The sequence below is a fragment of the Sporothrix brasiliensis genome (assembly GCF_000820605.1).
Source record: "Sporothrix brasiliensis 5110 chromosome Unknown Cont21, whole genome shotgun sequence".
Classification (NCBI taxonomy): domain Eukaryota; kingdom Fungi; phylum Ascomycota; class Sordariomycetes; order Ophiostomatales; family Ophiostomataceae; genus Sporothrix; species Sporothrix brasiliensis.
In genome coordinates this window covers 1,517,873-1,540,700 of record NW_024467140.1, presented here as the reverse complement: position 1 = coordinate 1,540,700, position 22,828 = coordinate 1,517,873, and the positions used below count along the sequence as shown (strand labels likewise).

Genomic DNA, 22,828 nt, shown 5'->3' with positions numbered 1-22,828 from the left:
GGAGCTAATGCGAATTCGAATTCAGCTGGATCGCCGACGACGGGCAACGGTGGATGCCACAGTCGTACCAGCAGCTTGGTGGTTGCTAATTTCACCCTTGCCGCTGTTTTCCTTCACCCGAAGCTGGTTGTTCTTTCGTGGTTGCGGATGTTGTCCCGTTCTTCATTTTCAATGCTTATGTCCGATCCTCTATCATACCACTTAGACAATTTTGGCGTCGCAATCGGAAAGCCATCGGTCCTCTAATAGAGTCAAAGAGACGGACGTGGCGCCGTGGTAGTGAACCACAGTGCGATTGTTTGGAAGAACCTGCCGCTCGATGAAGTTCTCTTCGGTTGCTTGGGAGAAGGCCGACAACATTTGGACAAGGCTGTTGTGTGGCCGAGTCGAAAGTGTAAAGCGGGAGAACAGAACAGTTGCTGTACGTTGATATGGGCGTCAGATGTGGTCCGGTCCAGCCCTGGTTTAGCGCTGGGGGCAGCATCGCTACGCGCCGTTACCGGGCGGGTCCATCTCGGGCCCTGCCTAGCGTTGAACACCTACTCGGTCGTTAAGAAAGGAGACACCAGGGCACCGCCCGTTCCATACTGCGCTCAAAATCACTCTCATCCAACCATAAATTTTTTTTTTTTTTGGATGCGTGGTCTACGCGCTCGACATGAGACCGCAATGTTGGCCGTCAATGCGAGATGGAAGAAAAAAAGTCTAGTTCGCTCAAAGGCAGGCCATTCTCGTGGCCGGCGGTCTTTCCGAAAGTTTCTTGCCCTTTGTTTTGTAGCTTCTCTTTACTTCCCAATAATTTGTGTTTTGCTGTATGTCACAACCGACTCACGATGGATCCCAGCATCTTTGCCCTCATTCTTCCCAAAAGTGCCATGAACGCTTTGGGGGCGTTTTCTTCTTCGGCGAACAAGCAGTACTTTGCCCCCGGTAAGGAAAGGATGGTCGACCGCAACAGCCGCGACTCTACGCCGGATATAGGTTCAATAGTTGAATCCGTCGATGACGAAGAAAACGACCCCAACCACAGCGCCGAAGACCGACTCGTGCTACGGTTGGACGACGATACGGCGCTCAAAGATCCGGCCGAGGGCTGGCAGTTTGGCTACAGTACCAGGACGTCCGATATTATGATTTGCCTCCCACAAACCTTGGGGGTCAGTCGCCGGCACTTTGCAATTTCCATCACGCCAGAGTTCCGCGTTCAGTTTCACCAGTTGACAGCGCAAAAATCTCGAGTAATCTACCATGCCAAGCCAGGCCACCGTCACGAAATTCGTCCGCAGCAAGGCGATAAGTTCTTTATTTGCCTTGGCCCGTCGGAACCACAGTACTGGAGCAAAGTCGAAGTTGGTGCGGCCGCGCCGTCGCAGGAAGTTCAATTTGAAATTGTCTTCCCTAATCATACAAGGGAGGCCACACCCGAGTACTACGCCAACTTGAAGCAGTGGGTGCAGAAGACAGCACTGGCGGTTCCGCCTGTTCTTGGGCCGGCAGGCCTAGACAACAATCCATTGGCAGCCGCTCCAAGTAGTCCGTCACCGACGCCGCCTCCATTCGGCAGTCTGTGTTTTCAGAGGACCATCGGCTCCGGTGCCTTTGGGGTTGTCGAGCTGCTTGTCGATGTCACCACGGGCGATACAGCGGCTAGAAAGAGGCTGTTGAAATTCAACAATCCAAGCACATCGGCAAAAAGACATCAGGTGGAGGCGGACTTTTGGAACGAAGCCCGCATGATGCAGCAACACCCACATGTACGTTTCGACGGCAGTAAGATGAAAACCGGCCTGAGAACCATCTATCGTACCTCCTTTCCTTTCTCTTTTTTCGTTTTCTAAGCTAATGCGTGCTTTCGCAAAAGCCAAACATTATCCAACTTCTCGCACTCCAATCGGACGGGATTCCGGGACTGCTGATGCCATACTACCCACACGGCAACATGTACAAGATGTCCTTACGCCCGGATCAGCACCGCAGCGCCTTTCGTCAACTCTTGATCGTCCTGGACTATCTGCATAAGCGCAATGTGGCCCACCGTGACCTCAAGCCCGAGAACATCCTCGTAGAGAGGCTGGATCCCATCCATATCATCGTCACTGACTTTGGTCTTTCCAAAGAGGCCGTGCCAGGCAGCCTCATGACGACATTTTGCTGTACGTGGCTGTACGGTGCCCCAGACGTCTTCCCCAGCCACCGACGCGCTCAGTCCACTCAGGGATACTGGCTGTCCGTGGACATTTGGTCCGCTGGAGTCATGATGCTCGAGTGGACGTACGGCCTGCCAAGCACCCGCGGCATGATGCGCCAAATGGAGAGAGCGTGGATCAAGTTCTGGTCGCGGACTATTCTCAGCGCAGTCCAGAAGCATGACCAGGATCATCCCGGTGATCCCGTCATTGATCTCCTCAAATACATGCTGGTCATAGATCCCCAAAAACGGTACAAGGCATTTGAATGCCTGCTTCGAGGCTGCGCCAACGGTCTGTTCAAGATGACACGCAGTGGTGACATCATTGATGGAGATGACGACGATCCAGAGGAACCTGGAGCTGCGGTACTAAATCCGTCTGTGGCATGCCTCAAACCGCTGTCTGAGACGGACGACAAGCTTCCATACAAAATGATGCCGACCCGGGTCGCCACAAGGGGGTCAGAGGAGACACAGGATCGACGCACACAGGATCGACCAACCGGATCCGGGAGCAACAGCCAACGCAGCCTAGCATCGATATGGGACCGGTTCATGAACTTTGATCTCATCCCTAGCTGTGACGTGGGACCTATACTAGAGCGGATGGACATGGATGCACAGGAATCAGATGACCTTTCCCGGGCCAAAGAACAAGCCCCCTCTCCCCGGCATGAGCCTGTCCATTTGATTGAGGAAGGCCCAGGGACGTCGGTAGCAATCATGCCAGGAAAACAGTCTGCACCTCCCCCCACTGGAACAAAACGGGCACGGCATGCCAACACGTCTGTATCACGGCCAACGTCGTCCTTCTTCTCGTCGAGGGACGATGCACGGCTATCAAAGAAGATGAAAATTGCCAATGTTGGGCACAACGGTGATTTGTGACCAGATGTCCTAGGATCACAGCCGAAGCTGCCTGGGCTGGCATCAACTCTTAGTCGGGTCCTCCCCCCCAATGCCGTTGGTTATCATTCCACGGGACGCCATCACAGTTGTAGATGCGCCTATCACCTTTATTTCATGCCTCCCTTTCCTTGTCTTTTATTATGATGATGCATATTTCGTTATTTCTAGTTAGCCTCTCTGGATTTGTATCATATTTCTATATATCTACGGGCTTATGTTGATGTCATTCGCTAAAAGTTAATAAAAAGTGCCAGTTTTACGGCCACTCTACTCGAGACCATGCGTGGATGTACCTAGCTCGTAATTCAATGTGAGATGTGTCGACGGGACAAAACCAAGTAAGAAGCAAAATTATGGGATTGGGGGAACTACAAAAAGGTATGCAAAATATACAAACTGACTTTGAACATAGTGCGCTTTGTCTCCCAGTCCTCATCACCGGCCTACATTACGTTCTCATGTTGGGCGCGTAGACATTGTGTCAAGAAAATATGGTTGGATGAGAGTGATTTAAAGAGACGGATGATGCATGATATTCTGTTTCGAGTTGTCTATTTTTGGGACCGCTAAGTTTAGGCGCTGAAGTCTAGGCAGGACTCGGGAAATACCCGCCCGGCGCTAAACATGGAGTAAATGAGAATGGACTTATATGACGTTTAACAGCCGGACCTTATTTGACTCCTAATCCTGTCGCACAAAACACAAGTCCTCTTCTCCCTCTTCACACTTCATTGCAAACAACTCATACGCACAATATCATTGCCAAAATGCTGACTGCCTTCGCCCAAGCAACGAGAGAGAACTTCATCGGGCGGCAGGTTCTCTCAAACAATCGCACGCTGGATCACTTCCACGGTGTCACGTCCGTCCCCTTCCTCCATCAGCGGATATTTCGCTTTGCGCCGACTGCAACGCTAACATTTGCCTAGTATTGTAGAGGACCCGAACATAAACATTGAAAATGAAGAAGAACGGCTTGCACTTCTTGCAGAACTACAGTATATTCCCACTTGCCTTTTTATGTTCCAGACAAGCATTTGCCTTTTATGCTGACCGCTGCCCTTCTCGCGCGCCAGGGCGCAAGCAGTCGTTCCCCAAGATGGAGTAAATCTCGACGCCGTCAACGAGCGCCTCCAGGTCCTATCTGACGAGAATACGGAATTCCGTCCACGAACGCCCTCCGAAGTGAGCACGATCGACCCTCCGTCTCCACTCGAAGGTGAAGAGCTCGTCCAGTTCTACAGAGAGGAGGAAACTCGCTTTCGACAAGAACTCATCGAGACTGGATGCCCTCCATGCCACCCCCCTGACTATACGTTTCCGTACGACACAGAGGACAGGTTGCCAAAAGAGCATCCTGCTGCCATGTTTCACATCATCAACGAGCGGAATGGCCATGGCTTTATGCCGCTTGTTGACCAGCTACGAGAATGGGACGAGTTTCGCGACTTCCAGAAACGAGTACGGGAAGACTTTCAAAACGATCCAAAACACCGCACACCGGAGCACATGCTGGAGGAATACATGCTCGACGGCCGCTACCTGTTGAAGCGACGCAAATTTAACGAGTCGGCGTCTCTCGTCGACTGGTCGCTTGATGTCGCAAAGCAATCCCGCGTGCAGAACTGGCTCGAGTACCAGGTGAGAGAGATAGGGCTCCGCAAGTCAATGTGGGCCATAGCAAGGCATAACATCAGAGGCGCATACGACGCGGAGGATCGGCAGTGGCACGTAAATTACGAGAAACGCCGTATTGCCGCACACGGGGCGATGGTGGTCTGGATGGAAGAGCAGCGGGTCATCATGTCTGCGGCAGAAAAGAACGGCACACCATCCACAGCAACGAGAGAGCAACCGGTCCCGGACGAGGAAGGCACTGGCCACGCCGATACCAGCGCTCACGAAGCCGCTGGTACGGCATTGGCATCAACCCTTGCCGGCTGTCGGCGATCCAGCCGACTCCGAACTCGCCCAGGCTCTACCGATGCGGAATCGAACGAGAAGAAGAAGCAATCTGTGTCTCCCTTGCGCCCTCGACAGACGTGGCACAAGGACCAGCAGCAACCCACGGCTGCTGTCATCTCGCAATCACAACGGCCGCAACCGTCACCTGAGACAAGGCAACCGCCAGCAGTGCCCGGCATCAAAGCAGCGACACGCCGGCGTCCTCGTCCTCATGGGGCTCAGAGGATGAGTGCCGGCATCACGAAGAAACAGACGGCCACTACACGTCCCGTCTACACAAGATACGGACGGCAGATACGACAACCGGACCGACTGGGTTGGACGTAAGTCGGGCGCGACAAGTTATGAGATGCGAGATATGAGACATGAGAAAGAAGGGGAAGACTGGCTGGCGCACACTTTGTACTCTTACATTTTGTACATTATTTTAAATATACCTGGTTGTTTAATACTGCCTGCGCCTCCATGAACAGCAAAAACGTCAAAGAACAAACGCGTTCCAGACGACCACTCGATCCGCCGTGCCCCGTCCTCAACTGCTCGCTGCCAAGGTCGCCTTGTAGTCCCGCACCGAGTCGACAAACGACGTGTCCTGCTTCATGCCCAGCGACAGCGCCAGGCTGTTGTCAAAGTCGTCGGCCCACGAGTACAGCGTCGACTGGATCTCGGGCACCTCGCGCTCCTCGACCAGCGCCCGTGCGGCCGCACCGCCCTCGGCCTCGAGCGCATCCAGCATTTGCTGGACGGTGACGGCAAAGCCGGGCATGTTGACGGCGCGGCGATGCGGCGGCAGAGCGTCGAGGGGCAGCCGCAGGGCCACCTGCAGGTTGTGGACGAGCGTCTTGGGCGAGGACATCCAGTGGCGCCAGGCGCGGTCGCGCAGTGGAAGGACGCAGGGCGTGCCGGCCAGCGGCTCGCGGATGACGCCCGACAAGAAGCTCGAGATGGCCGCGCTGGGCGCACCCGGCCGGACCGAAATGGTGGGGAAACGCAGGGCAAAGCCGTTGATGAGACCGCGGCGGGTGTAGTCGTTGATGATGGTCTCGCAGATCAGCTTCTGGCACCCATAGGACATTTCCGGCGCGGGGATGTCGTCTTCGGTGACGCCGTGCTTGGGCACCGGCCGGCCGTAGACGGCCTCGCTGGACGCATAGAGGACGCGCACGCCGGGGCACGACTGGATCAGGCGGTCGAGGACGGCGCGGGTGGCGTCGACGTTGATGCGGTAGCCGAGTGCGAGATCGGCCTCGGCACCGGAGGACATGATGCCATGGAGCAAGATGACGGACTGGAGGTTGTCGGCGACAATCGAAGCAACGTCGTCGGGCCGCGACAGGTCGGCCCTGACGCACCGGGCGCGCTCGGGATACTTTGTGCCGGCCGGCACGGGAGGTTCGATGACATCGGCGAGCAGGACGTCGCTGTATCGCTCATCGTCGAGCAGGGCCTTGGCGGTGATTTGGCCAATAAAGCCGGCCGCGCCGGTAATGAGGACTCTCATAGTAGGTGCAGTGTACGCTGTGGACTGTGCGGTGTAAACTGTGAGCTGTGATTGGTTGCTGGTGTAACAAAACAATACACAGCGAGTGCTGTCGTCGCCAGAGAATACTCCAATTCTCATCCAGCATCGGTCCCCTCATTCCGTTACATATTAATTCACTTGCACTCAACTCTTCACCCCTCCTTCCTTGTACTTGTCACTTCTCCTCCCACGTCGCCAACAACGGTTGAAGGCTTCCGTTGACGGAGTCGTTTGTTTAGCGCCGGGGCATCATTACCCGCAGGACGGAGTGAGGGTGAGAGCTAGTGTCCGGCGCAATGACAGTCCGCCTCCACACCTCCATCGACACCTCCGCATGATCTCGTGTACGCCTCTGTTCTTCCTTGGCGAGCCCCAGTCTTCACTTCAAATCACCTTCACCTTTGTCGTGGCCTAGATATTGCATGGCGCCGGACATGAATCGGAGAGGAACAATAAGAACAGGGTATATAAGTGCAAGAAGCGGGTTTCTACAAGGAGACTAGACCAACAGTTGCTGTTGACTACGTTCAACTTGCACAGACACTGCATAGGAATCGACACCCAGTACACATACCTGATAGCGTCAAGCAACACGCGTCCACTGCGACCATGCCGTCCGCAACTACACCGTCTGCCTCCACCAAGGAGATTAGCAGCTTCAAGTGAGTCCTGTCAGTCCGTGTTGCCTACTGGATCCCATGAACCATAAAGACTCAACACCCGCTGACATGTGTGTTCCTCCAGAATTCAAAACCCCGGCGGCGACTGGCGCGATGAACTCGAAAAGAAGGGCTACACGGTGGTCCGCGGCGTCATCACTCCGGAACGCGCACAGTACTACCAGCAGCAGGCCTTCCAATGGCTGCAGACGTTCGACCCGGACTTTGACCCCAAAGACCCGACGACGTGGTCCGAGGAGAAACTGCCGCTGCAGACGGACAAGAACACGTACGAGCACTACAGCGTGATCCACGAGCGCTTCATGTGGGAGGCGCGCCAGGAGCCCAAGCTGATTGAGGCGTTTGCGCAGCTCTGGGGCACCGACGAGCTGCTGGTGTCGTTTGACTCGCTCAACGTCACGCTGCCCAGCTTCAAGGCGCCGCGCGCGCCGTGGCCGCACGTCGACCAGGCGCCCCGCAAGCGCGGGCTGCACTGCATCCAGGGCATCTTGAATCTGGGCCAGGCGGGGCCCGACGACGGCTCGCTGTGCGTCATGGACGGCTCGGCGGCGCTCGTGGAGGCCTTCTTTGACGAAGAGACCGACCCGGCCGACTGGGCGATGCGCGACAACCGCTACTTTTCCGCGCAGGACATGGCGTGGTTCACCGCGCGCGGCGTGCGGCCCGTCCGCGTCGAGGCCGCGCCGGGCGACCTGATCCTCTGGGACTCGCGCTGCATCCACTGGGGCGGCGAGCCCACGGCGGCCAGCACCACGATCCGCACCGTCATCTATGCGGCATACGCGCCGGCGTCGCTCGCCTCGCCAGAGGCCCTGGCCGAGAAGCAGCGCGTCTTCCGGGCGCACGGCGGCACCACGCACTGGCCGCACACCAACATCAAGCTGCGCGAGCTGGCGGCGCGGCTGCCGGACGGCACGCCGGACCCGCGGCACCGCGAGAAGCCGCTGCAGCCGGCCGAGCAGACGGACAAGCTGCTGAAGCTGGCGGGCGTGAAGGCGTATCGAGAGAAGGTATGCTGAGAGAGAGAGACGCGCGGAGGATATGAAGAGCGGGAAAATGTGATGGTCGAAGACGATAAGAAATATTGTCGACTGTGAGAAGGCGGCATCAGATGTATGAATAATGAAAATGAATGACAGTAGATAGGTTTCCAGAATGTCAACATACAGGCCTGTGTCTTTATATTGCATTGTTCTGCTTTTGCTAGTTAGAGTAAGAAAAGAAGTGTATTTTGTAAATGCCCTGTAAACTCGGCACGCGGCCACGCTTCTCCCTCTAATCCACTAACGATTGCCGAGGATGCGGCTGGCAACTCCCTGCACAGATACCACTAACCCGCCGGCAGCCACTGTATGATAGTGCACGCCAACACTTTGCTTCTCCTTACTGCATACAAATCTCCTCATTCCCTACTCCACGTTTTCATCGTCATTGTTTGACACCGGATATATACCATACTTGTTTGTCAGGTTGATTTTTCCTTCACTTTCAGTCAATTATGGTCACAAAACCCCGTCCCTTTAACCGATGCCCGTCCAAATGAGCGACGCCGGTGACTCTGAGACAGGCGATGGAAGGCGGATGTTGCGGAAGCCGACGCGCATGATGTCCAAGACGTACGTGGGTGGCCGGCATTCACTCCCAGTATCCCGTTCTCACGCCTCTCCCTGACCTCCCTAGATGTGAAACTTGCAAGGCCAAAAAGTCACGATGTGACAGCTCGCGGCCACAGTGCGACACTTGTCGACGAAAAGGTGTTTCTCTCTCGCCACTGACCTCTCTCACCCCTGTCTCTCACTGACTCCATGACTTACAAATGACAGGCACTACCTGTGTCTACAAGGAGAGAGGCCAGCCCGGTCTGCGGCCGGGGTATGGGCGAGCCGTCGAGGGCCGGCTGTCTCTCCTGGAAGAGAACGTGGAGAAGATGGCCCAGTCGATTCACAATGTGCTGCAGCACGTGCAGGCGCAAGGTGTGCGGAGCGGGCAGGTGCCGTCTGTTGACATGGGCTCTGTCGCGCCTTCCAACAACAGCGAGGATGCGCAGCAGCTGGCCCAGCAGCTGGGACAAGCCCCAACACAGCTGAACGGCCCTGCATCGTACAATCCTCCCCTTCCTCCCTCACAGCAGCCTCTCCCCCTCCTGGAACCGCCGCTCGATCCCACGCTGCCGCCCCGCGCAGTCCTCGACGAGCTCGTCGACCTCTTCTTCACACACGTCTATCCATGGGCGCCGCTCTTTCACCGCCCGACCTTCCAGGCGAACATGCTCCTGCCGGATCGTCAGCTTCTGCTGCACGGCATGGTTGTCCTGGGTTTTCGCTTCTGGACGGCGACCCGAGACGGGCAGGGTGGTGGTGTCTGGCCGTCGGCGGCGGCCCGCGAGCAGTACGTCAAGGTCTCCCGGGACCGCTTGCTCGTGGACACCATCAACTCGGCGGCGCTCGTCGCGTACCAGGCGCTGGCCCTGCTGGCCATCGATGCCATGGGCGACGGTCCCGGCCCGCGCACGTGGAACATGATGGCCATGCTCGTGGCCTGTGCACGGCAGCTGCACCTGGACCACAACCCGTCACCAGTAACGGGGGTTATTGGCGTGGGCGTGGGCGTGGGCATGGGCCTCGGAATGAATACGAATATGGGTCTGGGTGGCGGCGGCATGGACAGTGCGAGCGGAAGCGTCCGTGCCGCGTCGCCATCCTCGCCGCTCGTGACCAACGACGACACCGAGGAGAGCGCGGCGACGGCCAACACCCTTCTCGGCATGGCCTCGTCGGCCCCCTCCTCCTCCTCCTCGTCGGCAGTCGAGGCCGAAGAGAAGCGGCGCCTGTTCTGGACCATCTACAACCTCGACCGCTTCTCCAGCGTGTCCCTCGGCCAGCCCTGTGCCATTGACCGCCGCCGACTGCGCGTGCAGTATCCGGCCCGCGACGACGCCTGGGGCCAGCGCGTGCCGCTGGCATGGTTTAGAACGAAGACCGGCACCAGTCCCGACACCACTCCGTATGGCATGGCTGGAACAGCCAGAAAAGCCGGATCCCCTCCCACCCTCTGGCAGTGCTTCATCGACATCCTGTCCCTCGTCGACCAGTCCAACCAGCTGCTCGTCCAGCCGACCAACCTGTCCCTGCCCGCCCAGTGCCAGGAGTGGCAGAGCAAGTTCCGCCGCATCGACATCCTGAGCCGCACCTGGCGCGAGAACCTGCCGCCCGACGTACGCACGCCGCCGTCGCCGGCCGCGCCGTCCGCTGCCACCACCGTACCGTTCGACCCCATGTGGTACCTCGTCCACGCCACCTACGCCCTCATCCACATTCGCATGTACACCGTCGCCTCGTTCCCGGCCACCGCCTCGCCCTACATGCGGCCCTCGAGCTCTGCCCGTGCCCAGCTTCGCCAGGCCGTCGATCAAGTGGCTGGGCTGGCGACGGGGCTGCAGCCGGCGCAGGTCGGTCAGCTCGGGCCGCTGTTTGCCTTTGTTGTCTGGGTGGCCGCGCGCAGCTTGATCATTTTGTGGACAACAGGCAACACGGCCGACGGGGTGGCCGATACCACCACCGCAACCGCATCGTCTCCCTTTGCACCGCCACCCCACCTCACGACGCTCGTTGCCGTGCTCCACCAGTCGGCGCGGTACTGGCCCTGTGCACAATGCTACGTCGACATTCTGCAGCTCATCCTGGACACGAAGAACAACCCCGGTGGGCCCACCGGCCTCGCCATCTTTAACGATACGCGCCGCACGGCCTACGGTCTCCGTCGACGGCTCGGCTCGCTGGCCAGCCTCCGTGGTCGTGGGCAGTCTGGCATGACGCAAGAATGGGACCAAGCTCAGAACCGGGACCGGGACCGAGACCGCGGACTCGACTTTGCGCGCGATCACGACCTCTTTGGCGCCGCCACGGACGACTTCTTTGACGGCGTCTTTGCCGGACTGATTGAGATTCCGCCTGCAGGCACGCCCCAGCAGCTTGGCTCTGGTTTTGGCTTTGGCTTTGTCAACCCGTCGCCCGACTTTGACCGGGACTGGCTGTAGGAGAAAATGGTTTCCATGCAGCGGAATAGCTACACGTCTCGCATTCTATTTTAGCATCTACATTTGGTCTATCTTGTGTCATGAACTCTGTGAAGTCTGTCTCCTTGCTCACGTCTCGCTCACGTCTCCTGCGCATCCAAATGCCTCTGCTCGGGCACCGGCGTCACCAGCTTGCCCGTGGTCAGCGCCGACCGCACATTGCTAATGGCCAGCTCCTCCATCTGCGTCTTGGTCTCGACCGTCGACGTGCCCATGTGCGGCAGCAGGCACACGCGCGGGTTGGCCACCAGCGCCGGGTGGATGTTGGGCTCGCTCTGGTAGACGTCCAGCCCGACCGACGACACGATGCCCTTGGCGAGCGCGTCGACCAGCGCCGCCTCGTCCAGCACGCCGCCCCGGGCCGTGTTCACAATCACAATGCCGCGCTTCATCTGCGCGAACGCGGCCGTCGAGACGATGTTGCGCGTCCCCGCGTTGAGGGGCAGGTTGAGGCTCAGCACGTCGCTGCGCGCCAGCAGCTCGCCGAAGCTGACGTACTCGGCACCGCCCGCGTCGTCGGGCCGCAGGCGTGTCCGGTTGTGGTACACAACCTCGGTCATGCCGAACGCGGCCATCTTGCGCTGCAGACACCGCCCAATGCCGCCGAGCCCCAGGATCCCCAGCACCTTGCCCCGCGGGTCGCGCCCCAGCGGCTCCGGCGGCAGCAGCCCCGTCCACGTGCCCTGCCGGATGGCCATGATGCCGTTGTTGAACTCGCGCAGCGCCGCCAGGATCAGAAACACGGCCGTGTCCGCCGTCGCCTCGTCGACCACGCGCGGGCAGTGGGACACCCGGATGCGCCGCCGCGTGCACGCCGCCACGTCAATGTTGTCGTAGCCGGCGCCGTTGTGCGCCAGGAACCGCACGCTGGCCGGCAGCGCACCAATCAGCTCCTCGTCGAAGGGGCCCGTCGTCGACGTGCTGTGCGGCGCGCGGTCAAAGATGGCCACGACGCCGTCGAGGGCGCCGCTGCGGCACTCGGCAAGAAGTTCGGCGCGGGAGGTCGCGGCAGTCGTCACGAGGTCGACGGGGTCGGCGAGGTCGGCGAGCGCCTGCCACGATGCCGTGGCGCTGAAGAAAAAAATTGTGAGTGGTTGACTGAGGACAAGAATCACACAATAGCAGAGACAACGTACTGGTCAATGCGCCCCAACAAGAGGGCCTTGGGCTTCATAGTGTCGACGGTTGGCTGTACACATCGGGCCATCCGTGCCGCGTCGATGCGAACGTGACGCCCAGCGGCGGACAGTTATACTGACACCTATGCACGTGTACGCATCGTCGCACCCACACTTCCACAGCTTCACGACAAACCCGTTCAATTCCCCCGTGGCACACCCCGCATCTCCAGTTCTTCGTGCGGCGCAAAAATGCGCCGTGTCGGGGTAGGTCCACTTCACTTGCCCGCCGGTCTCACCTCCACCTTGCTAAAAACCGCACGAGACCGATGCGCAGCATCATTGACCCGGATTTTACGACATTGCGGTTTTCAGCGACAATGGCGCGAACCGTCATCACAGGCCAAAACCATGGACAGACCGGTTCGGGGAGCATGGCACAGGGCGCTCAAAATAAGGACATTCAACTTGACGATATTCTATTGGGTCTATCTTTGGGAGGACACATCCTTGGCGTGCCGTCTATGCCGCCTTCCCCACGCCGCCCGCCTTCCCCGTCGACATCAGGTAGTCCATGTGGTACTCGACGACGTCCTGCATCGCCTTGGTCTGCTTTTCGACGAGCGCCGTCAGCGACACCTTGCCGCTGAGCTCGCCCTGCACCTGCGTCCACGCCGCCGCCACAGGGCCGTTGATGTTGACCTTGGCCATGCCGTGCTGGATGCACGTGCGCAGCAGCTCTTCCTGGAAGTAGCGCTCGTGCGCGCCGTGCAGCACCAGCCGCACGCGGTCGCCGACGGCCGCGCGCACGCTCGTCAGCAGATCAAACCGCAGCTGCGGGCCTTTTGGGCCGTACACGCCGTGCACGTTGCCAAACGCCGGCGCCAGCCAGTCGATGCCGCACGCCACAAAGTCCTCGGCCTCGGCGGGGCCCGTCAGGATCTCGTCCATGTCGCCCGTGTCCTCGATGCCGTCCTCGACGCCGTTGATGCGGCCCGGCTCGGCCTCTGTCACGATCCCCCGCGCGTGGCAGTACGCCACCAGCTCGCGCGTCAGCCGCAGGTTCTCCGCCTTGTCGTAGTGCGACATGTCCAGCATGATGCCGTCAAACCCGCCGAGGTCGGCCGCGCGCCGCACAATCTCGGGCGTCTGCGCGTGGTCCATGTGCACGCCAATCGGCACCGACGCCCGGTCGGCGGCCTCGGCGGCCGCGTGCAGCAGCAAGCCGTCGGCGTACTCGATGGCCCAGGGGAACAGCTGGATCAGCGCCGGCGACTGCTTGGCCTCCGCGGCGCGCACCGTGGCAACAACGGCCTCGAGCGTGTAGCAGCAGACGGCCGGGATGGCATAGCCACCGGCGGCGGCGGCATCGACGATGCGCCGCGCACGGTTGTTCTTGAGCTTGTCGGCCATGCTGACGGAGTCGTTGGTGCCGTTGGTGCGGACACCGTTTGTGCCGTTTGTTGACATGATGCGGAATCGACAGTGAGGCTGAGTGGTAGCTGTTGGGAGTGTCTGTGGCAACAAACGAATGCGAGCAAATGAAAAGACAACAAAACCAAATGCAATTATGGGACGAATATAAGTTGAGCCATGTCAGCGAAACTCGGCGTCGATAACAGCAGAACGGGCCGAACGGCGACAAACAGACCGACTGGCGAGAACGTTGTGTCCAGTCGATGTGAATGACGCCCTAGTCAAATGCCGGACCGGGATATCATTGAGATGCAGCTCTCACACCGTGACACCGCCAACCCCTGCTAGTGCGGAGACGGTGTAAATGGAGTCCTGGCATCTTGGCTTGCGACCGAAACCAGTTTTCCTGGTTTTTACTTTCCTTTCCTATTTCGACCTCTTTTACTAATTCTCTCTTCTGTCCACTTCATCCCAGACGCCCTCCGCATCTCCGCATCTCACGTCCCCATTTTGCGGGGTGCCAACTCTGGGGTCTTGGGATTTTTGCTCTCTTGGGCATGCCAGACAATGATCTGCCGGGCCTTTTGCAACTACTGCAACGTCATCTGTGGGCGCACCGAGGGGAAGAACCCGCCGTTATGGCGATGGTTATCTGCATTACCGAGCCTCCTGTCAACTGCTATTGATCGTCCTTGGCTTCCGTCGAGAGAGAGAGGAAAAGGGCACGGCCGTTTCTCATTTGTATTAAACGTGTCGTGGCAGTCTCCGCCTTCGCTCTCCGACGTGGTTCCATTGTTTGCTCCGATTGTTGCTGTTTTGGATTCTTTAAGCGATTACAGCGTGTCCTCTCTGTATCTGCCCATCTTCAGCCTTGGCATCACATCATTGTCGCCAATCAACACGATCAGCACGGTCAACTCGCCAGGATGAAGGACGCATATCCCATCCTCGTGGCGGCCTTTGCCTGCATGGGCACCTTTCTCTATGTACGTTGGTCCATAGCACACGTCTTTCACACGACGACAACGGCTAACAAAATAGGGCGTCGATACGGGCATTGCCACTACAAGTGCGTCGAGAATGCAACACGTTGTCTCCTTTCTCCCGTCCACTTGCTGACATCTACAGCCATTGCCCACCCCAGCTGGGTCGAGTACATGAAGCACCCGTCCAATGGCCTCACGGGCTCCGTCGCAGCCATCTACATTGCCGGCGAGGCCATTGGCGCCGTCAGCCAGGTTCTGTTCGCCGATCGCCTCGGCCGGCTGCGCTTCATGCAGCTGCAGTGCGTCCTCGTCACCATCGGCTGCGCGATCCAGACGGGCTCTGTCAACATTGGCATGTTCCTGGCCGGGCGCGTCCTCGCCGGCATCGCCGTCGGCGCCCTCAGCGGCACCGTCCCCGTCTACCTGTCGGAAATCAGCCCGCCCAACATCCGCGGCATGATTGGCGGCCTCAACGGCGCCGGCCTCGCCCTCGGCACCATGGTCTCCAACTGGCTGGGCTTCGCCTGCGGCTATGCGCCCTACGGCCAGGTCCAGTGGCGCCTCCCCCTCGCCCTCCAAATCCCCTGGGGCGTCATCTTGTTCCTCGGCCTCGTCACCTTCATGCCGCAGTCGCCGCGCCAGCTGATCCAGCGCGGGAAGCTCGACGAGGCCCAGGCCGTGTTTGCGCGCATCCGGAGCGACCTGCTGTCGGACGCGGTGCACGGCGAGTTTGCCCTCATGAAGGCGCAGATCGAGTACGAAGAGCAGCGCGAGATCCCTTCGTGGCGGGAGATGTGGCGGCTGTACCGGCACCGAATCCTAGTGTATGTCCGGCTGTCGTGTCCCCCTTGTTGAATAGCCGCTGTACTAAGCACGGTATGCGCAGGTCCGTCTCTGTCCAAGTTCTGACCAGCATCACGGGTGTCAATGTCATCCAGGTAAGAAGGATGGGCCAGTCTTTTCTCATTGCACAGTTCATTTTACTAATCCTTGCTCGTCACAGTACTACCAAAGTGAGTTTGTCTCATCTCATTAGACTTACATGAAATCTACAAATCTGCTACAGTATCTTGACCATCGCCAGCCTCCCTGTACAAGTCTCTCGGCATCACGTCCAACACGATCCTCGCCCTCGCCGCTGTCTGGGGCACCTGCGCCTTCCTGGCCACGGCCGTCTCCATCGTCTTCCTGCCCGACCGCTGGGGCCGCCGCAACATGCTCCTCGCCGGCATGGCTTGGGTCGTCTGGACCGAGGCCTACAGTGCCATCCTCCAGTGGAAGTTCCAGCACTCCGACAACAAGGTCGGCAAGGGCTTTGCGCTGCTCGGCATTTACTTGTTTGTCGTCGGCTACTACTGCCTCATCAACCCCGTCACCTGGATCTATGGTGCCGAGGTCCTGCCCATTGCCATCCGCAGCCGCGTCATGGGCATCGCCGCCACCTGCCACTACGTCGTCAACGTGGGCAGTACGTTCCCCTGTTCCCCTGCCCCCGGATGCCCCCCGCTGCACCCTGTCTATGAACATCCCCTAACTGTCCAGTCACCGAGGCCGGCCCCAGTGCGTTTGCCACCATCGGCGAGAACTACTACTACGTCTTTGTCGGCTGCTGCGTCGTCTACTCCTTTATCATTTACTTTTACTATCCGTGCGTGCCCTCCTCTCCATTTTCCTTTTGGTGCCACTTGGTTGGTGCCACATAGTTCCTCCACAGCCCCCACTAACACATGGTCAGCGAAACAAAGCAAAAGACACTCGAGGGCATTGCCGCCGCCTTTGGCGACCACGTCGTCTCGGTCAAGGACGACGGCGAGCTTTCGGCCGATCAGAAACCAATGGTTGGACCGGAGCACATTGAGTAGGCAGTGGTATGGTGGTGGGTGGACGTGTCTTGTTGTCACGGCCGAAGATGCATCCTCATCTTCCTGACGTGACCTTACTTGCTTGTCTGCGGCGGACAACTTCTAGAACAGTTAAGAATAAAACTACTTGACACAACGCACGCACACACTCGACGCTTCAGACAACCTGATCTAAAGCCTCAGCTTGGGGAGAACACGAACGTCGGGTAACGGAAGCCACAACATCCAAAAGACATGACAGCGAAACCTGCCGTAACCCCCCAAAAACTCTTCACCCTAATCAGAAAGGCAACAAAAGTGGAGTCACCAAAAAGTTCACGATATCCTTCCAGAAAGGTGGAATGCCACAAAAAGACAACAACGCTCATGGACCATCTGGGAATCGAACCCAGGACCTTTCGCATGCTAAGCGAACGCCATACCACTAGACCAAAGGCCCTGTAACTGGTTTGACAGCGCAGCCGTGATGCCGAATTAAATGGGCGACTTTGGCGATGCGAAGAACGTCGGAGCCAAGTGGAGGCAGTGCGGAAAGCGGGTCTCGGCAGAACGTACGCTAATTTACGCTATCCACACAACAGAACCCCCAGGCATCCCGAAGACACAAAGACGCTGATCTGGTGCAATGTCAAAGTCCAGCATTGTTCATACTTGATAGTCATGTTTGTTGTACGAGATGCCATTGTTCCGCCCACCTGCATACCAACGAGAACAGCACATCATGGCATCCTTGAAACATGAACAGCTGCATTGTGTAGTCAAACAGCACACGAAAAGTTCACCATAGCAATGTGCCGTTGAACTGCCATTTGTTCAGTAGACTTGCATCTGAACATGCGAGGTGTTCTCACCAGCAATGCAAACTGGCATATATAGATGCCATGGCCCCCGACAAGGACCTGGCGTGATTCTACTCTTCAACAACAAAAAGAAGGTCATCAACGCAGCAACAATTCAGCACCTCGACTCCGTACACCATCGCACTTTAGAATCTCTCTCATACTAACAACCGCCAAAATGAGCTTCATGTCTCCTGCTGGCCTTGCTAACAAGGTGGAGGACAAGGGTGGGAATGGTGACTTGACTCGTGATGCTTCCGCTTCCACTTCGTCTGACTTGATGACTTTTAGCCCCCCGCGTCCGGCCACGCCGCCGGTCCAACCTATTCCGTCCTTTGACGACTTGCAACTCTCCACCACTTCCACTTCAGGTTTGGTCGACGAAGACGACAACAGCAACAACCAGGCTTCCGACTGGTTGGACAATGACCAGGACTTTGAGGTATACGAGGACGATGAGACGGATGCGCACGGCGACGTGGACGATGTCGCCCGCGCCTTGGCCGATCTGACCATTGATGAGCTGAGCTCTTTGTCTTCGGCTGACCTTGGACAGGACGAGCAACAGCAGGCGATGCTGGCTCGGCGGCGCATGCGCCTGCAGATGGGTGACATGGCGCGGTCGGCACCGGACCGCATGGTGGCGGACCGCTGGCCGCTGCAGCGCCCGGCGCAGCGTCTGGCGCCCGCCTCGGTGCGTCGGCGGAGCCACGGTGAGTTTGCCAACGACACGCAGGAGCCGTCCCCTTCGCTCCCGTCCTCGCGGCCCGCGCGCCCACGCAACCCGTCCCCGCCGTCGGATCTGCCGTCGGGTCTCCTCTCGTCGGATCTGCCGAGTCTCCTCTCGTCTAGCCTGCCGTCGGGTCTCTTCTTGTCTCCTGCGAGCAAGTCCGAAGATCGTGACCGTAGCCCTCCCGGATCGCCCGAGTTCTTGCGCAGCATGGACAACTTTGCGCAGGACGGCAGCGGCTTCACGCCGCAGGCCATGCCGTCCCCGGCCGACCACCAGCAGAACCGCGAGCGCAACCGGGACGCCCTCGACGCCCGCGCCGCCCTTCTTCTGCGCCGGCGCACCCGCCGCAACCTCTACAACGACATTCTCTCGCCGCTGGCCCGGCGCGCCCATGTCGACTACGACGTCCTGGACCGCGTCGAGGACACGCACCACCTGGGCCGGCGCCCCTTTTTCAGCGCGGGCGACCCGTACGCCACCGACAACGTCGAGCTGCACCAGCCGCCGGCCTTTGACCTGGGCCCCGGCAGCCTGCAGCGCTTTGAACACCGGACGGCGCCGCCCAAGGAGGCGGAGGACGAGACGCCGGAGACCAAGGGCAAGGGCAAAGAGAAGATGGTGATCAAGGACGAGGAGGACCCTTTCATGTAGGCATGAAAGGCATTCCTCCACCTTGGGACTCGGCGAGAACAAGTGTTTTCGCAACTCACTTTGGTGAAGCAGATACTAGTGTAGGGCAGTCTCACTTTTGTTTTTGCTTCTTTTTCTTTTTTTCCCCTTTTCTTTTGGACTTTACTACAAACGGATCCTTTTGGTAAGATATTACATCTTTGAAATACAAGTAAAAATATTAAAAAATTAAAACCAAACAAATATTCTATTCACCAAGACAACAAAATGACCAACGTGAAATGTAAAGTGAATTTTATCCAATGCAATTACAAAATAAAACATATTGACAACGCGGCCTGCTGGCCGCTAACGCTGTCCGGTGGATTTACAGCACTCGTAGTTATGTGTGCAGCTTCTCAGCAGCGCTGTAAAATAGTTCTTAAATCACATTCTCGGCCGTCTTACTTACTTCAACCGTTCGTACAAGAATGCAACATCGGTTCGCTTGGTCTCTATGCCGTCCGGCACGAATACGAAAAGTACGTCTCTTACAACAGAACTCCATAATTCCTCCATTCACAGCGGCTAAACCACATCCCTGGGAACCATGCCGCCGCAGGCACCCGCCCAGCCGCTCTAGCGTCTGGGGTGCCTAACTAAATGACCCTGAACGCTTGCAAATGCCCCACGAGAGCTCCTGCAGTCCCCACTAGAGCCGAAACCATGGGCCAATAACAGCTCACTATCTCCAACTTCAGCCTCTCCCCACGGCTGGCGTCGTCATTCGCCCATTCGTTCGTCCTCCCAAGTTCTGCCTCTCCGAACGAGCCTCGCGACCCATCCGGACCAGGCTGCGCAGACACTGACCCCATCAAAGGCTGTTCTTATGGCCTTGCCATTCACTCGATGACTGACACCTTGTGCTCCGCAAAGCACATTTGACGCTCGACGCCCTCCATTCTCACGACTCCGATGTCTCTCTAATCGCACGCGACCATTTCCGTCGTTTTCTTTCCCTCTCTCGTCTGCCGCCCGGTTCGGCCCCCCATCGACCGCGACAATGGACTTTGACCCAAAGCACGACCAGGCGCTGGACCTGCCGCTGCGCTTTCCAGACGACCCCGTCGACGAGCCGCCGCCGCCGCCGCAACGGCAAACGCAGCCACCGCAACCTGCATCGACGTCGATGCGCCGGCAAAAGTCGCAAGATCCGCAGCAGCCGTCGCCATCACAGAAGCAAACCACGCAGTCGCCGGCGCCATCGCCCGCCCTGCCTGAGCAGCCACCGCCCCGGTACACCGTCTACATTCGCGTGCCGGCGCCGCGAAACGGCTTTGTGGACCCGCCCGACGTCGACTGGAACAAGGACAAGGACGACGCCCTGTGGCGCATTCTGTCCCGCGCGTCCAAGAACGATATTAATTGTACGTCTTTCCGTCCGGGAATCGAGGTGGAACAGGACTAACGCGTGTACCGCAGGGGAAGAACTGTACGACCAAACAAGCCCACAACGGCCTCTCTGCGCTCCCTATTGCCCCGCATCCCCCCCCCCTTGTCATGCAGGGACCCGTGCTAACAACGATTTCTCGCAACAGAGCACAGACGTTCGATGCGACCGTCGACTTCCTCCTCGTCCAGGCCACCGTCCTCACCGAACGCCACGTCTCCCAGGTCCGCGCGCAGACGCGCAAGGTCGCCACGCTCGGCACGGCCAATCCAAACACCGCGGCCGGCCGCGACTCGCCGGTGAACTCGCCCTCGCTTACTTCGGAAGCCATGGGACGGACGTTGTCGAGCGGTGGTGCCGGTGCCGGACCGTCCGGCTCCGGTGCTGGCGCGCGGACGGCCTCGGCAGAGACCATGCGGCGAACAGCTTCGGCAGGCAGTCGTGCGGGGCCAGGGCCAGGGCCAGGGCCAGGGCCAGGGCCACGAACCCCGGGTGCCGTGGGCGGCAGCAGTGGCTCACGTCGCCCGTCCATGGAGGACAGCCAGATTCGCCCGAGCCGGTCCATCCGGTCCATCCGATCAACCCGGCCGACGCTACAAACCATCTCGTCGTTTTCGCCCCAGACAGCTGCGGCTGCGGCTGCGGCTGCTGCTGCCGGTGGCTCTACCGCATCGCCCGTGGGCCGCGGACTGTCCCTTCGCCCGGCACAACCCACGGATGCGGCTGGCGGGCGGCAGGGGGCCTACGACTCCGAGGGCGAGGACGAGGACGAGGCCTTTGCACCCTCGTCGCCCGCAGCCACGTCGGACTCGAGCTCGTCGTCGTCGTCCACCCCGTCGGAGCCCGTCATGTCACGCATCTTCCGACGCCCTCCAGGGCATGTTCCACAGCAGCAGCAGCAGCAACAGCAGCAAGCACGAGACCGGGGCAGCAAATCACACGCTGCAGGCGACGGCGACTTTGGCGTGATTGGCCTGGGGATCTCGTCGGGCGGCTCGGACGACGGCGATGCCGATGGCGATGGCGATGCCGATGGGGACGGCGACGAGTCTGAAACCCAGGCAGCCTTTTTGCGGTACAAAGCGAGCAGCAAAGCGAGCAGCACAGCGACGCATCCAACGGGCACCGGTAGTGGAAGCAGGCCGCATCCACGCCATCAGCACCATCAGCACCATCAGAAGCGGCACTCCACTGCCGACTCCGCGTCGCCGTCCTCGTCTGCCTCGGCGTCACCCACTACCAAAGCCTTTAAGACGCCCACCGTGGCGGCCGCGGCAGCAGCCGCTGCTACTGCAGTGCCGGGCTCCTCTTCCACGGCCAGCGCCAGCGCCAGCGCCAGCGCCAGCGCCAAGGCTGCCGCCCGCCTCCAGTCGTCCCGCGTTCCCGGCATCCGATCGCCGCCACGCCTCCAACACACGCTGTCTGCACGCAGCCCGGCCGTCCGCGCCGCCCGGGCCGCCTCGGGCATCTCGCGCGAAGGCAGTGAGATTGGCACCACCCCTAGCATCGGCAGCAGCTTCAGTGATCTTGATGGTACGTTTCTTGTCTCTGTCGACTCTTCTTCTTCTTTTTATTTTTGCACACCCGTATTGACTTTCTAGACGTTTCGTTCACACAGTCCGTTTTGGATGAGGCACTCGCCAGCAAGGTGGAGGACACCGTCGTGACGCCCAACCCCAACAACAACAATAGCGACCCCATGGCGTCCTCGGCAACCCGCCGGCAGCGGTGACCTTATCACCTAAAGATACCCAACAGCTGTCCAACATTTGCTACTGACTAAGCACGCATAGCTCCTTCTATTTTACTGTTGCTACCTTTTTACTCGAGTACAACGATATCACAGTATCATTGCATGTATACGGCGTTCTATTATTGTTGTCGTTATTATTATACCACACATCTCTTACTTGTCACGGATACTTTGCTGTATTGTTTTATTCTTTTCTACTTTTGCAGACAGTATAGGGACAGTGGCGACGCCTTTTTCTGATGGTAATGCTTACGACTACTCACCTCTTCCCATAATGATAGACATGTTCTGTTCTACGGAGAAAGAGACTTAACATGTCCACCCAAGATTTCCACCGCAGTCTTGGAACTTCAGAGTGTTGCTGACAGGACAACACGGGCCATCGCCATGTACTGTGCTCTTACACATGTTCCCAGTCCCGGGAGTATGACAATATGTCAAAGCGGCACTACGCGTAGTCAGCCAGTGTATTTCAGCAAATTTGTGCGCACACTACCATGGATATTTCCAACAATACTAATTTTGAGCTCGCGCCAACCTATCCTCAGAAAGTTCAGACTGTACCATCTTCACTTGACATTGTCTATTCGTTCGCATAACAAGACAAGAAGAGCAATACGACCGAAAACCATCAACAAGACATATTGCTGAGGATATCCTTGAGACAAACGACCAACCTACCTTCCATTCTTTTCGACTACTACGCCTCGTTATCGACTCTAC

At 58.5% G+C, this 22,828-nt stretch overlaps 11 protein-coding genes and 1 non-coding gene across 12 annotated transcripts; 8 read left to right on the top strand and 4 right to left on the bottom strand.

The window, feature by feature from the left end:
* Positions 1-833: 833 nt before the first annotated feature.
* Positions 834-3,076, top strand: SPBR_04739 (uncharacterized protein; the record flags this gene model as incomplete). The annotated part of the gene is made up of 2 exons (XM_040763016.1): positions 834-1,754; positions 1,862-3,076. The coding sequence occupies 2 exons, from the start codon at positions 834-836 to the stop codon at positions 3,074-3,076; spliced, it is 2,136 nt and encodes a 711-aa protein (XP_040615479.1).
* Positions 3,077-4,462: 1,386 nt separating this feature from the next.
* Positions 4,463-5,389, top strand: SPBR_05200 (uncharacterized protein; the record flags this gene model as incomplete). Its single annotated transcript, XM_040763477.1, has 2 exons — positions 4,463-5,009; positions 5,073-5,389. 2 exons carry the CDS (start codon positions 4,463-4,465, stop codon positions 5,387-5,389), a joined length of 864 nt encoding a protein of 287 aa, XP_040615478.1.
* A 205-nt stretch (positions 5,390-5,594) lies between these two features.
* SPBR_05174 (nucleoside-diphosphate-sugar epimerase) lies at positions 5,595-6,563 on the bottom strand (the record flags this gene model as incomplete). The annotated part of the gene is made up of 1 exon (XM_040763451.1): positions 5,595-6,563. The coding sequence occupies one exon, from the start codon at positions 6,561-6,563 to the stop codon at positions 5,595-5,597; it is 969 nt and encodes a 322-aa protein (XP_040615477.1).
* Positions 6,564-7,193: 630 nt separating this feature from the next.
* Positions 7,194-8,283, top strand: SPBR_05124 (uncharacterized protein; the record flags this gene model as incomplete). The annotated part of the gene is made up of 2 exons (XM_040763401.1): positions 7,194-7,246; positions 7,329-8,283. 2 exons carry the CDS (start codon positions 7,194-7,196, stop codon positions 8,281-8,283), a joined length of 1,008 nt encoding a protein of 335 aa, XP_040615476.1.
* A 520-nt stretch (positions 8,284-8,803) lies between these two features.
* SPBR_04700 (uncharacterized protein) lies at positions 8,804-11,300 on the top strand (the record flags this gene model as incomplete). Its single annotated transcript, XM_040762977.1, has 2 exons — positions 8,804-8,884; positions 9,120-11,300. The coding sequence occupies 2 exons, from the start codon at positions 8,804-8,806 to the stop codon at positions 11,298-11,300; spliced, it is 2,262 nt and encodes a 753-aa protein (XP_040615475.1).
* Positions 11,301-11,419: 119 nt separating this feature from the next.
* SPBR_08937 (glyoxylate reductase) lies at positions 11,420-12,513 on the bottom strand (the record flags this gene model as incomplete). Its single annotated transcript, XM_040767063.1, has 2 exons — positions 11,420-12,410; positions 12,476-12,513. The coding sequence occupies 2 exons, from the start codon at positions 12,511-12,513 to the stop codon at positions 11,420-11,422; spliced, it is 1,029 nt and encodes a 342-aa protein (XP_040615474.1).
* A 466-nt stretch (positions 12,514-12,979) lies between these two features.
* Positions 12,980-13,927, bottom strand: SPBR_05186 (tagatose 1,6-diphosphate aldolase; the record flags this gene model as incomplete). The annotated part of the gene is made up of 1 exon (XM_040763463.1): positions 12,980-13,927. The coding sequence occupies one exon, from the start codon at positions 13,925-13,927 to the stop codon at positions 12,980-12,982; it is 948 nt and encodes a 315-aa protein (XP_040615473.1).
* Positions 13,928-14,799: 872 nt separating this feature from the next.
* Positions 14,800-16,721, top strand: SPBR_04818 (MFS monosaccharide transporter (Hxt8); the record flags this gene model as incomplete). Its single annotated transcript, XM_040763095.1, has 8 exons — positions 14,800-14,859; positions 14,915-14,942; positions 15,002-15,683; positions 15,746-15,797; positions 15,863-15,872; positions 15,944-16,327; positions 16,402-16,507; positions 16,595-16,721. The coding sequence occupies 8 exons, from the start codon at positions 14,800-14,802 to the stop codon at positions 16,719-16,721; spliced, it is 1,449 nt and encodes a 482-aa protein (XP_040615472.1).
* A 367-nt stretch (positions 16,722-17,088) lies between these two features.
* On the bottom strand, positions 17,089-17,160 carry SPBR_09549. Its single transcript has one exon. It is a non-coding gene; the product is annotated as a tRNA-Ala (tRNA).
* A 578-nt stretch (positions 17,161-17,738) lies between these two features.
* Positions 17,739-18,944, top strand: SPBR_05063 (uncharacterized protein; the record flags this gene model as incomplete). Its single annotated transcript, XM_040763340.1, has 1 exon — positions 17,739-18,944. The coding sequence occupies one exon, from the start codon at positions 17,739-17,741 to the stop codon at positions 18,942-18,944; it is 1,206 nt and encodes a 401-aa protein (XP_040615471.1).
* Positions 18,945-19,965: 1,021 nt separating this feature from the next.
* SPBR_05404 (uncharacterized protein) lies at positions 19,966-20,370 on the top strand (the record flags this gene model as incomplete). Its single annotated transcript, XM_040763681.1, has 1 exon — positions 19,966-20,370. The coding sequence occupies one exon, from the start codon at positions 19,966-19,968 to the stop codon at positions 20,368-20,370; it is 405 nt and encodes a 134-aa protein (XP_040615470.1).
* A 92-nt stretch (positions 20,371-20,462) lies between these two features.
* On the top strand, positions 20,463-22,084 carry SPBR_04922 (uncharacterized protein; the record flags this gene model as incomplete). Its single annotated transcript, XM_040763199.1, has 2 exons — positions 20,463-21,885; positions 21,954-22,084. The coding sequence occupies 2 exons, from the start codon at positions 20,463-20,465 to the stop codon at positions 22,082-22,084; spliced, it is 1,554 nt and encodes a 517-aa protein (XP_040615469.1).
* Positions 22,085-22,828: the final 744 nt, after the last annotated feature.